Consider the following 12,971-nt stretch of genomic DNA (forward strand, 5'->3'; position numbering starts at 1 on the left):
CGGTATCGATGGTATTGACCCGGATTCGGTGATTAAATTACGGTTATGTTTTACCGAACAGCACTCCGAACAAGCCTGCGCTCCAATTTGCTCCGAGCTATCTCGTGAGTGGTTGTCACCCAATGTTACGCCATGCGTTCATTGGTCAATGGCCGTCAGCCAATTTTACAATCAGCTCCATCTTTTACAAAGGGGAAGAGGATACACATGTATATATTGTTGAACCGTGGTAAAGCTTGGACATCTGTCGTCATCGGTTATCTCATGATTATTCCCGAGGACGCGTTCCTAAAATTGATCATTAAAATCTAAATTGACGTTTGCCATATTGTTATTCTATTCATGAATTATGCTTTTGAGTCTCTCATCTCTGAAGTTTTTTTTTCAATAATTTTCAACGGAAAGCGGTGGAGCCGTGGTGGAGTGGATACGACGTATTTTTGTTCCGTGATTAGTGATAACTGGGACAATTAAGCCATTGGCTGTGTTGATACTTCCATTGGCAATCTTGATTGACATCTTCCAGATTGTGGATTAATTGTCGAAGAAAATTATAAATGCAGTTGAACTGTGCCGCAAAGCTTTCGCGTTCTCTGTGGTAACGCACCTACGTATTTTAGCGTTACAAGATTTGTGCTTGCAGTTGATTTAACTCAGTTGTGAATGATTATACGATCGTTTGAAAGATAATTAATAATAATGGGTGTTGGTCTGGAACCGCTGGAATTTACCGACTGTTTGACGGACAGTCCCTATTTTCGTGATAATCTTCATTCCCATGAACGCGAATTAGACAAAACCAGTCAACAGATAAAACGCTTGATAAAGGAGGTCAAGGATTTGCTTATAGCTGCCAGAAGTAAGTTTTTTTCACATTTACGACTCCATAAAGTAAGTTTGACAAAAAAATTTTATCGCTGCATTTTACTATCCTTATTGCCGTCTGAACATTAGGACAATGCAGCAGTCCTACAAACTTCAGGGCCTTAAAAGGGCGAAAATCCACTTAAAACATAACTGGTTGAATTTTTCTGCTATATGTTAAACAAGTCTTGTGTAAAGAAAGAGTAATCTATTCCAAGAATTATATAAATTGACATATATATATTACTCTCTGATTCTAACCAGAAGTAAAAAAACGATTTTCAATATCATTTGAATAGAGCTTGTATCCTTGACGCAACATAAACTTATTTGTTAAAAGAAAATTCAGTCAGGCTCATACTGAGGCAACTTGCTAGCTCTTCGATAATTCTTGAATTTTTTAAATTGATACATCACCTAAGGCATTAGCTACCAAATCTTATTTAAAGAAGTTATACCAATTTCATTTAAAGCGATAGAAAATTGAATCGAGTCTTCAGTCACAGCTAATAAATTACGTAATACTAATGTTTAGATGCATGATTAGCTAATGAGGTTTATTACCGTGATCTTGATTTGCAGATTTATCACGAGCTCAAAGAACATTCTCGAAAACACTTCAGAACTTCAGTTTTGAATGTATTGGCGAAACACAAACCGAGGACGAAACACACATATCACAGAGTTTGAAAGAATTTGGTAGACTTATCGCATCGATTGAGGACGAGCGTGATCGCATGGTATGACCCAGTTAATGTTGAAAAAATTTATCCTAAAACGTTTGCATATTTTGATCTATGTTTTACTTAAATTGAGTTGATCAATAATATTTTATGAAATTTAGTATAATTTACATACAATTATAGAAGTTTTCACTGGCTACACGCTGTGCGATTTTCCTAGGATTCTGCTTCTGCTATTGGTTGAATACTGCGAAAATTGCACTCACTGTATACCAAGTACAGCCAGTGAAAAATGCTATTAATTGTTAATTCAATAAAAGTTTGACCTTATACTCAAAGTATGAGCTAAACATGTTAATGTGTTATTCAATTTATAAATCAATTAACTTTCTAACCAAGTCTTTTGTTTTTATACCTAGTGGACAAATTAAGACACGCAAGTATTATATTACTTTGCATGAACGTTTTTAACATACATTTACCCAATATTCATAGCTATTCTATAGTTGACTCATTTCATTCACAGTTTATAGTTTATAGACCAAAATTAGTAATATTATTTACGTATATATATTTTGATTTGAACAACAGTGACAATTAAAATACGCAATATTATATTCAAAAGGAATATACTTTTTATAACAAAGTTATCAAAATGTGCGACATCCTTTCATTTCGAAGTATAAACTTTGCTGTCAGCGCAAAATTCATTTCTCTTCATAAATACGTCTTATCTAATTACATAACTATCGTATATTATTTAACTAACCATCAAATGTAGCCGGTTTTCTAATATTCCTGTAGAAACGGTGTGATAGAGTATAACCAATGATACTTATTAAGGCTCTGTACATAAAGTTACATTAATAGTTATTTTTATTGCAAATGCGCATAAATTGGGAATTCCTTGACGAGTGCAAAGTGCGAATATATATACCTATACACGCACATGCCACAAAACCTATTTTCTGTATTACCTCCAGTCAAAAACGAGAATAATGTGTAGTTTTTATAAGCACTAGTGCGCATAAAAAATACAAAATAGTCGAGTTTTTGACGGAGATAGCGCAGCACCACTTTTTCATTCTTATGCTAGTATTAATAATTTATTCAACATTGTACAGCTTTGTACAGCAATGCGTTTATATTTGTTAAGCGTGTCTTTTGAATCACTGTTAATTAATCATTGCAAACCTTTTTTCATTACAACACTCATTCAACAATGTTAAAAACAAAGATACATCCAGTGTTGGCAAATACTTTGACATTAGTTTATAACGATATATATACATAAAAAAGACTTTCTGCAGCATCTTTTATCAATTATATATGGTTTGGAAATGAAACTGATTTGGTAAAGTAAGTCAGCAATATCCTCATATCAAACAATATCATACATCAATATCTGATGTATTGAAGTAATCAGTTTCCAAATTCAAGAAAATGAAGAAAAAATAGATGTACCTTTGACATGGCTGGTCTATTTGAATGTAAAATAATTGACGAGCATTGATTTATGTGCATATCATGGATCATTGCATATGTAATTACATGCCTGTTATACGTACAGTAGAACCCCGATTAATCGGGGTGTGGTTTAAACGTCATCCTCTCGAGTGCCTTCGTGCTTCGTACGAGCAACAGGGTACGGTTGTACTGAATTCTTTTGAACAACAAGCTGGCAGTAATTCAATCTAATATTTACATCTTCGACAAATAAAACATATAATGATTTCACTTATCCATGGATTCGTTGGTCCCGAGCAGCCTGGTTGATCGGGGTTGTACTGTATGTCATTGAATAAGATCAATTGTAACCATAATCACATACCCATTAATGTGTAGTGTTGTCTCAATAATTGTTCACTCTGCGTTTGTGTTTTTTCTTAGCTATTACTAAGTTGTTGCGATATGAAATTATCTGTCATTTTTCTAATTACTTGTCATCTGTAAGACATTTGTTTCAATCCTTTCAGCTGGAGCGTGCGTATGATCAAATAATATTGCCACTGGAAAACTTTAGAAAGGATCACATTGGTGGCGTTAAGGTAACCCATTAAATGATGAAATACTTTCTGCTGAGGACTCTCTTAACTTACTAGAATAAATGTGCTTTTCAGGAAGGGAAAAAGAAGTTTGAAAAGCAAACCATTAAATTTTGCCAGAGTCAAGAGCGCTATTTAAATTTGTCCACAAAAAAACAGGATAATGTACTACAGGAGGTAAATAATTTCTGACAGACTCATATATTTACTCATGTGACCATATGTGTTGAATTTTTATTATCAATGTTCAAATATGTATCATGTACGTTTGTTTAATGAAAATCTTGTTAATTTCAGGCAGACGCTACATTGGATATGGCTGAAAGACATTTTTGTCAAGCCAGTTTGGAATATGTATTTCTGCTCCAAGAGGTTCAAGAACGCAAGAAATTTGAATTTGTCGAAACAGTAAGTACACGTTCAAATTTGAATATTTATAACAACTTAGAAGCACCCCATTTGACAATCATTTGATGCTACAGCAATGTAACGTGTCGCATTGATTTTATAGCTGCTAGGATTCATGTTTGGATGGCTAACTTTCTATCATCAAGGGCACGAAGTGGCAAAGGACTTTAAACCTTACATGACAGAGTTGCAGTTGAAAATACAAAAGGTGAAATGAATTTTCTTGTTATCTGAAGTACAAATATTTCTTGATGAACTTTCGAAAGCAAAAAAATTATAAGTTTCCTTCATTCAGTGTGTAAGCAACTAATCAAAGTAAATCAAGTCACTGTAATTATTCACTGTAAAACAGTAATGATGGTAATAATTTTTCAATATTTGATCTCCTCTCCTTCACACACACAGCACCACCTCTAACTTAGTAATGGCTTACCATTTTTGTTAATAACATAGTAACTTTTACGACAATGTAATTAAATGTAGCTTCGATTTTTATTCTCCGTTTTGTCCCAATCTGGAGCTGGCAAATTAATTCAATTTTGCTCATTACTGTCTATGATGTTGAATCTGAAACTAGAGGTATTCAAATATAACAGTTTTGATGTTTTGGTTTTAGTTGTAACAAGATAACAACTTGCATGCAATATTTAGCTTATTAATTGCTGATTTTTGTGTGTGTGTGTGTTTTATAAGACAAGGGAGAATTTCCTCGCCACCAGGGATAAAACTGAGTCACTCATGAATAAAATGAAGGAGATGAAAAAGGTAAAGTAAAAATAATTCAGTATGTATTAATTTTTTACTCCACAGTATAGTCTTTGTGGCTTTTGTAATCCTCTCTGACAATTGTTTTATTTTAAATTTTCAGTCTTCTGCCGAAGCAGCCCTCTGCAAATTAAATTCGCGTGAAGGCTATTTATTTTTGATGGAAAAAAGTGGGTAATACAGTTTCATGGAAAATATATTTCTACTAATTTGTACAGAAAACAGAAAAACTAACTCGTGTTCGTTTCATTACAGAGGCCTTTGGTACAACATGGACAAAACAATACTGTACATATCAGAAAGACAAAAAAGAATTCACTATGATACCTTACAACCAACTTACTGGAAAATTTGTAAGTATTACTGCGACGTTACAGTGTCAAATATTCGAAAAATCTTCTGGATTTATTTTGTACACTCTGTTATGCTTCATCAAAATATTTTTCTAACAGAGCAGTAGAGAAAAATTCACCCTTGCAACCTGTGTACGGCGTATGTCCGATTCTATAGAAAAACGATTTTGCTTCGACATCACTGCTGTCGATAAGTAAGTTTTGAATTTGTATAGAACTCTGAATAATGCATAACTATAACGAGTTTTGCCTCATTAAAATGCATTCTCTGTTTACATTCGTTGAACCCAGCCTTACAAATATGACAAACCGTTGAGTCCCTGTTTTTAATTACTTTTTAGACCAGGAGTAATATATACATTCCAAGCTCTTTCTGAATCTGATAGAAAGCTGTGGATGGATGCGATGGATGGTAAAGAGCCTGTAAGTAATACATTTTCCTTCAAGCAATCATTATCTACCATAAAGTAATTTATTTGTACTTTCAAATGGATGTTGGTTACCATCATTTTTTATGTGTACAGACATACGCCCTGCAAGGCCCATCTGTAATGGTGGAGGAAACAGGTCTTGATGAGACTGGCTTTGCATTTGTATCAAAATGCATAGCAGCCTTAGAGGACAGAGGTAAGATAGCAATCTCTCGATTAATTTATATAGTAAATGTGCTTCGAATGTGAATAGTTCTGATTTAGAAACTGCTTCATCCTTTCTTCAGGACTAAACGAGCAGGGGCTCTACAGAGTTGTAGGAGTATCTTCGAAAGTAAATAAACTTCTGGCAATGGGTCTTGATAGAAGGAAATTGGAAAAATTCAATTTAGACGATCGTTTTGAATGGGAAAGCAAAACGATTACAAGCGCCTTGAAAACCTACTTACGAACATTGTCTGAGCCACTGATGACATTCCGATATTACCACAGCTTCATAGCAGCTGCGAGTGCGTATAGGTATTTTTTATGTTGCCATTTTTATGAGCAAGAACCTTTGGCAAGCAGTGACTACTTCTATCATTCTTCCAGCAGTAATGGCATCTCACTCTTCACGATTACTTGAAATCAGCATTGTTTTATGATACATGTTGACATTTCCGTGAATTTTAATTGATCCCTACCAACATTTGTCATGTTTTTTAATAACCAACGTAAACGCAGGAATCTGACAGAATTTTATAACCAACTAATTGTATACCTGATGACTGTTTTCAGAACAAGAAAACAAGGAAACACGGATTAACGATGTTCATACACTCGTATACAAGTTGCCAAAAGCAAACTTCAACATGCTTCTTCTTCTGATAAATCATCTGAGTAGGTAAGCAGAGCTTTCATAAATTTTCGTATCAAGGTAATCGTATATCGAAGTACATGTGAGAGAGATGTGAAACTTTTGCGTTACAGTGTGGCTAAAAAAAGCGATAAGAACTTGATGACGACTGGAAATTTGGCTGTCTGTTTTGGACCCACTTTGCTCAGACCAGAAGAAGAAACGGTTGCATCAATAATGGATATAAAATTTCACAATATAGTGGTCGAAATACTAATTGAGAACTGTCAGAGAATAGGTAGCGGTCCTCCAAAAGAGAATCCTCCTGGGCAGTTAATTCAGTCACAAACTCTGAACCCAATGCAGCCTGATGTTAAAGAAAGTCACAACTCTACAGGAAATGGCACTACGATATTATCAAGATACTCTCCGCACATAGCTGTACCAACAACGCATGCTCATGTATGAAAATAATTTCTCATCCACCCAGTATCGTGTAACATGGTACTTGAACTGAGGAAAATATTGACTTATTATCTCATTATGCTCTGCAGCTGATCACAAGATCGTATTATGATGGACCTATGTCTGTGGCTTCTGGATCCTCCATAGATGATAGAAAAAATGGAGACTATGAAGAAATCGATCAAAGTACTCAGCGAATGTCTTATCCAGAAAGTAGAACAGGACGTATGAAATTGAGCAATACAAATTTCATTTACCATTCAACAGATAAGGGTAATAATTTTCAATGGACTAGACCCATTTGCCATATTCTGATATTGGAAATTCATTAGGCAAGAAGGTCTTGGCGATGCTTGCAGTTAACATGCATTTGTATAGTTACAGGAAGTGGAAACACGAGTAGTTCAAACGAGTCGGTAGCCTCAGATCCAAATCCATTTCCCTCTGATTTGCCAGTGAAACAAAAACGAGGATCAATGATGGGAGTACATTATACTACGAGTTATCAGCAGCGAGGAAACCCGCCGCTACCTCTGTAATTACAATAATCAATTTTTGCTATCAGCAGGACGAGTTATCTATTTTAATTCATATTTTGCCTTAATTTTTTTTCTGAAGGGTGAACGCATCTTCTGGAAGTGGTCGTTCAAGTCCGGGACAAATGGGTGGTATTTGGTATGTTTTTGACTGTTTAACCGCCAAGAATTACTTATTTTGATCTGTGATGCGACTTGATTACCACATTATGCTCATACTCTGATTTATTATTTAAATAAATATATGATTCACTATGCAATTCTACAGGAGGGTGAGAACGTTGTATGCTTGCATGGCGGAAAATGATGGAGAATTATCATTTGAGCCGAATCAAATAATAACGAATGGTGAGTCAAAGGTTTTGGGATCTCCAAAAACAGTTGACATCTAAGTTCAAAAAATCTCAAATAAAGTTGGGATTTCTGATTTTACAGTGAAAAATTCATTGGAACCTGGATGGTTGGAGGGAACATTGAATGGAAAGACAGGGTTGGTGCCCAGGAATTATGTGGAGCAGTTACCTTGAAGATTTTTGAACCAAAGAGTGCCTAATAGTTACTGAAAAATCGTGAAGTATACCAATATTTCTAAATACATTCCTACTTGCACATTCCTGAAACGCCATACATATACTTCCTAAATATTTATTTCCGAGAAATAAACTACAGGTGAAAATTCACACGCAAATGAAGTTCAAAGCTGAAACGAAGTTTGAGAACCATATGGGCAGTCAATTATGTATGTATTTTAGTTAATAAGAGTTGTCTCGCTCAAAAATGTTTACTTTGTACATAATTCACAAATGAATTACAATATGTATTATACGGTTAATATATGTCATATTTATTCATATTTAGAAAAAATTCATTGTTGGCAATACCTCGAAGCCCCTGAGGCAATATTACTTGTAAATATAAGGTAAAGATACACTACCTATATATAACGTCTTATACACGTAGTGCTATGGAAATTTTAAATATAAATTTTTATTCACTGCTATTATAAAGCGATTAGTGTAAGCTGTGCCATATTCTTGGTTCTTTTAAACTTTTCGCCTATTTATATATTTATTCTTAGAATGCGTTCAGGCTCCATATTTTATAGTATGCGATTTATGCTTGCAATAAACCGTTCTAGTATTGTAGTGTTAAGGTACAGGTAATAAAATTTATTTTTGACAGTACTTTGCTGTCACTAAAAGCCAGGAGTTTTGATTACTGATTAAATGAATGATTCCCAATTATTGAATTGGAAAATACGAGCCTCCAAAAAGTAAACATTATCGGTGAATCTAAAATGACACTAGTTTTTCTTTTTATCACTGTTAAAAGGCATTAGTAGCTTGAAGAATTGACCAATGGCCTCATTATTCAACTTCAAATATTAGTAAATTACCATAAATTTTAATATTAACATTAAACCTATCGACAATTTACGTATCAACCTATTCCTACCGTGACTGGTTAAATCAACAGCCGTAGCAAATGGGACAGGTTACAAAGAGATGTGAGTATGTATTGAAAATCGCATTGTATTTCATTGCAAGTGTAATTGAAGAGAACTCGTAAGTTAAATTGCGATATAATAACGTTGTACATAGGTAATTTACACGAAACCTTAATAACGGTCATTTGACTGCTTGTGGTAGGTTTAATGTTGAAGTACTACGGTATAACATTAGCTTGTATACATTACTTACTATTTCTATACTAATTAATCATTAATTAAAGTAGGATGCAAAAGTGCGGAATAGGTGAATTGTTAACAATGTTACTAATGTAGTCCATTTCGTTTATTAAACATATCACCGGGACAGCAATTGTAAATACAAAATGAATATGCAACATTTGCTGGAATAGCTTACAACTATCCCTTGCATTTATAAATGGGTAATTTCTCTAAATACATCAAGTATTCAGCCACTTGCCCTTTAACGATATTTCCTACCGTAAAACATGTTACATTCATTTTATTGTCTATTTGAGCATCAAATGTTCTATTGGGCCACAGTTCAATACTCTGTATGAAAATAATCAATAATAAACAAAAATCCCTATTATAAGAGAACGTCTTGAGTAGTACATACATTAAAAATAATAAGTAGCATGTAACTTGTAGTGGAAACTTTCATACATGATAATTGTGTTGGACTAAAGTGATAATAAACAAAGTATTTGAACAGCAGTTAATGAGGCCAAGTATTTTATCATGAGATTTTTCTTGCAAGAACTAAGCCATGTTGAGATCAATATTAACCAAGCGACGTATTGTATCAAATTTATATCTATTTTTCCAATTAAGCATTCTCGAAGTGCATTATAAACTGCTTTTTACAGTAAAATTTTTCGTGATTTTCTTGCAAAATATGATTCATCGAATTATCGACTTAAAATATCACAGTGCTTTTGACAGCTTCTCTCGTGAGCGTAATTTTTCGTTTCGTAAATGTATACTCTGTTTGTTACATTTGACAATTACAGATCAAATTAATGGCTAGTTATACGCTCTGTGGAACAGGATCTCTAGAATTACTGAAAATGAAAACTCGAGCTTGAACCATAATACTTACAAAATTTAGATGCCCTCGATCAGTGTTTATAGTCGGGAGTACCTACTCCCAAAAAATATTATTAAAATTTCCTTAGGATGTCTATATCTTAGCAGATAATGAAAAATATTCTAAAGCTTTAGGTAGTATTAAATGTTCAGTATAGACCAATAGATATTTGTGGGATCAAGATGCTTGCAATATAGTACAATTACATGCATGTTTGATATACGTAAACTTGCAAAGTGTGTCATGTTGAACTTAGCTGGTTATTCAATTGGTTCAAGTGAAGCTCCATTGCCCGATATCCAGCTTTTAGAGCATTTTTTTCTACACTGTTCCATAATGTGCTCATAAAAATTACATAACACAATACTGCTGTCAAGAAAAGGCGACCTACATTAATACCGATGCTTATTCCGATGTACGGTGTTTTGTACTCAAGTCCCATTGACCAAATTAATGGTACAACTAATATACAACTTGCTATCAAGTACCAGATACGTTCACGCTTTATTGATTTCAGAGCGAGCTGGCAGATAGCAAGAGCCTCTTTTAATGATTCCTTCACATCAGGCCCCACAATTTTGTCAAATTCTCCTGCAACGAAAAATTCTTAGCAATTATTCTCAATTTTAGGAAGACAGTAACTGTATGTAAGTATCAAATGCAAAGAGGCATCTAATTTTCGAGATAATACGGTAAAATTCTACCTTTTCTTAACTTGAAGCTTGCCATGATTGCTTCGTGGTCTGAATAACTGAAATCTTTGTTTGGAACTCTTTTAGGAAAAGGATGTTTATAGTTAGCTACTTCAATCTGTGGGTAAAGAAGTAAATAAAGGTAATTGTCATTGATGATCATAGACAATGTTAAAGATAACATTCAATTGTGTACCTTAGAGTTCTTTGAGCCGAGATATAGGATATGATCAATGCGTTTTCCATCTGGTTCTTTCTTAGCTAGTTTTTTAGGTGTGTAACTGTTGTTGGCACACTCATTGGTCCCTAACTTACTATTACTAATTGAGCAGGCATCTTCAAGGCCAGCGACACCGCGTATGATGCGATAAGCTATATCTTTTGGCTCCGTATTCAAATCTCCTCCAAGAACTACCGCATCTGATCCTTCCATAGTCATCCTAATAAACTGTGCAGTATCAAATGCCTGCAGCACTCTGTGAGCCTTGTACTCATCATTATCCCTGTTGTATTCAGCATGTAGCTGGAATAAATATGTGAGTAAGCGCAGAAATTTTTGTTTCTTGTAAAGTTCTTTAAGGGCAAAAGTGATATTACAAATCTAAGAGTCAATTATTCAGATTCACTATCTGAGTAATACCGAACAAATAGGGACTCGTGCATACGGACAAATGTGTAGGTCAAGGTCAGAAAATTCTAGTAACAAGGATAGATAGATCTGATTGAAGATACATGCAATATTCCACTTACATGCGCCACATAAACATTGATAATAAAATTTTTGAGCTTTATTTTGCAAAGACCGACACCCTTTCCACCGAACCAGTCACCATGGTGAATTTTATGCACATATCCGTTCAATGGCCATTTATGAAACATTACGTCTTGGATAGGGAAACGAGAAAACATACAGATGCCCGATCCCACAACACCGCTGTGAAAAAATTGATAATTTTCTTGAGGTTGTTCTTCTACTAATAGCGTTTTGCCTAGCGGATCTACAAAATACTTAGAAAATGTTTAAAAATATTTTACTGTTTTATTAGTTACGATCATGGTGCTACTGTTAGTTGTGTTATTCAGAAAACAACGTAGACTTATTCGAATGCAGCATGTATGATTTTTTCTGTACCTGTAGAAATAATGTGAATATGGTAGCTTCTCGCAAACTTTGGCTCTCATCATTTTGAAGTCACTAACTGACCAAATTTCCTGCAGGCAAACGACATCATAATCATCTGTCACACATTTCTCAGCAATCGCCTCCATTCGATACAACCTATTTTTTGATACAAGTGGAATGCCCCTAAAGAAAATAATGTATTTTGAAACTTCAGTTAAAAACATTCAAGGTATTATCCACAGTATATCAAACGGTTTATGTTCAATTTTAGATGACAACTATTACATTGTGCATTAACAAACATTTGTCAAGAACATGGTTTTGAGTGTTGAAGCTAAACAATGGATGTATGAAACAAACTATTTTCTATCCTTATACGTGATATTATAGTTGGCTAAATTGAAATACACGTTATACTTCGGTTATCAACACATACATACCAGCAATTAAGAGTTAATAAGTTTAGAATTTGTTCATCATTTGTAATTGACATCGCGGAGTAATGCAGAGGCGAACTAAAATAACAGTTTAAATGAATAAATATGTAAATGATAAATTAAAGGGACGCATATGTCAAATTCTAGGTTCTCACACCTCGCAACTCTTGTAAATTTGGCCCCGTTTTTCAATGTATCGACACGTGATCGTGATTGAGCAGCCGTGGGTGCATTGCTGCAGCACTAAAAATTCCCTAGGATAGAGGCAGAGCTATCCAAGAAATCAGCAGCGCAAAAGAGACAAATGATTGTTGACAGCACTTAGAGCTAATTTTGGAACGCACCCCATAATGTCATGTGGGGATTTGTCTGCCACAAAAATTAAGCAGATCAGTAAATCAGTATGCGATTCTTAGTACCGGCACAGCTGATTGACACACGGAAAAAAGTGATATATGCCTGTTATAATCTCGTACGCTCAGATTGCTGAAACGTTTCCTCTCAGCGAATCAAATGCAGAGTGAGAGAGACAGAGTAGCCCCGATATATATTTGGATTTCTCATCACTTCGACTGCAATTTTAGCACGGTTTTCGCGAGGTTGACGGGATGCGTTGACTGAGGATATACCTATATTCGATTAGACTTCGCGTATTGAAGACCCTTTTTTCATTTTTTTCTGATTTATTCGCAAACAATGCAGAAGCAATTTATTAAAGTAAAAGAGTAACAAGGAGTAATTAAGGAGCAATATAGAGCTTATCCTGTTTCGGTGGA

The 12,971-nt window shown here is 34.5% G+C and overlaps 2 protein-coding genes across 3 annotated transcripts; one reads left to right on the forward strand and one right to left on the reverse strand.

Moving 5' to 3' along the window:
* Window positions 1-114: 114 nt before the first annotated feature.
* On the forward strand, window positions 115-9,996 carry Graf (GTPase regulator associated with FAK). Its single transcript, XM_046630511.2, has 20 exons — window positions 115-859; window positions 1,447-1,604; window positions 3,524-3,595; window positions 3,668-3,769; window positions 3,890-4,000; window positions 4,104-4,208; window positions 4,694-4,765; window positions 4,869-4,935; window positions 5,021-5,118; window positions 5,218-5,312; window positions 5,460-5,541; window positions 5,643-5,745; window positions 5,837-6,058; window positions 6,327-6,432; window positions 6,519-6,846; window positions 6,939-7,122; window positions 7,228-7,384; window positions 7,468-7,524; window positions 7,654-7,733; window positions 7,821-9,996. The coding sequence occupies exons 1-20, from the start codon at window positions 700-702 to the stop codon at window positions 7,910-7,912; spliced, it is 2,451 nt and encodes an 816-aa protein (XP_046486467.1). The 5' UTR covers window positions 115-699; the 3' UTR covers window positions 7,913-9,996.
* On the reverse strand, window positions 7,931-12,488 carry nSMase (neutral sphingomyelinase). 2 transcript variants are annotated; one of them, XM_046630519.2, is made up of 7 exons: window positions 12,353-12,488; window positions 12,199-12,273; window positions 11,768-11,941; window positions 11,386-11,569; window positions 10,832-11,158; window positions 10,648-10,753; window positions 7,931-10,534 (listed from the first exon to the last, which is right to left on the reverse strand). In XM_046630519.2, exons 2-7 carry the CDS (start codon window positions 12,249-12,251, stop codon window positions 10,185-10,187), a joined length of 1,194 nt encoding a protein of 397 aa, XP_046486475.1. In that variant the 5' UTR covers window positions 12,252-12,273; window positions 12,353-12,488; the 3' UTR covers window positions 7,931-10,184. The 2 variants fall into 2 exon arrangements, with proteins under 2 accessions (XP_046486475.1, XP_046486474.1); XM_046630518.2 differs by lacking the exon at window positions 12,353-12,488 and having other exon boundaries at window positions 12,199-12,346.
* Window positions 12,489-12,971: the final 483 nt, after the last annotated feature.

This window comes from Neodiprion pinetum, chromosome 6 (assembly GCF_021155775.2).
Source record: "Neodiprion pinetum isolate iyNeoPine1 chromosome 6, iyNeoPine1.2, whole genome shotgun sequence".
Lineage (NCBI taxonomy): Eukaryota > Metazoa > Arthropoda > Insecta > Hymenoptera > Diprionidae > Neodiprion > Neodiprion pinetum.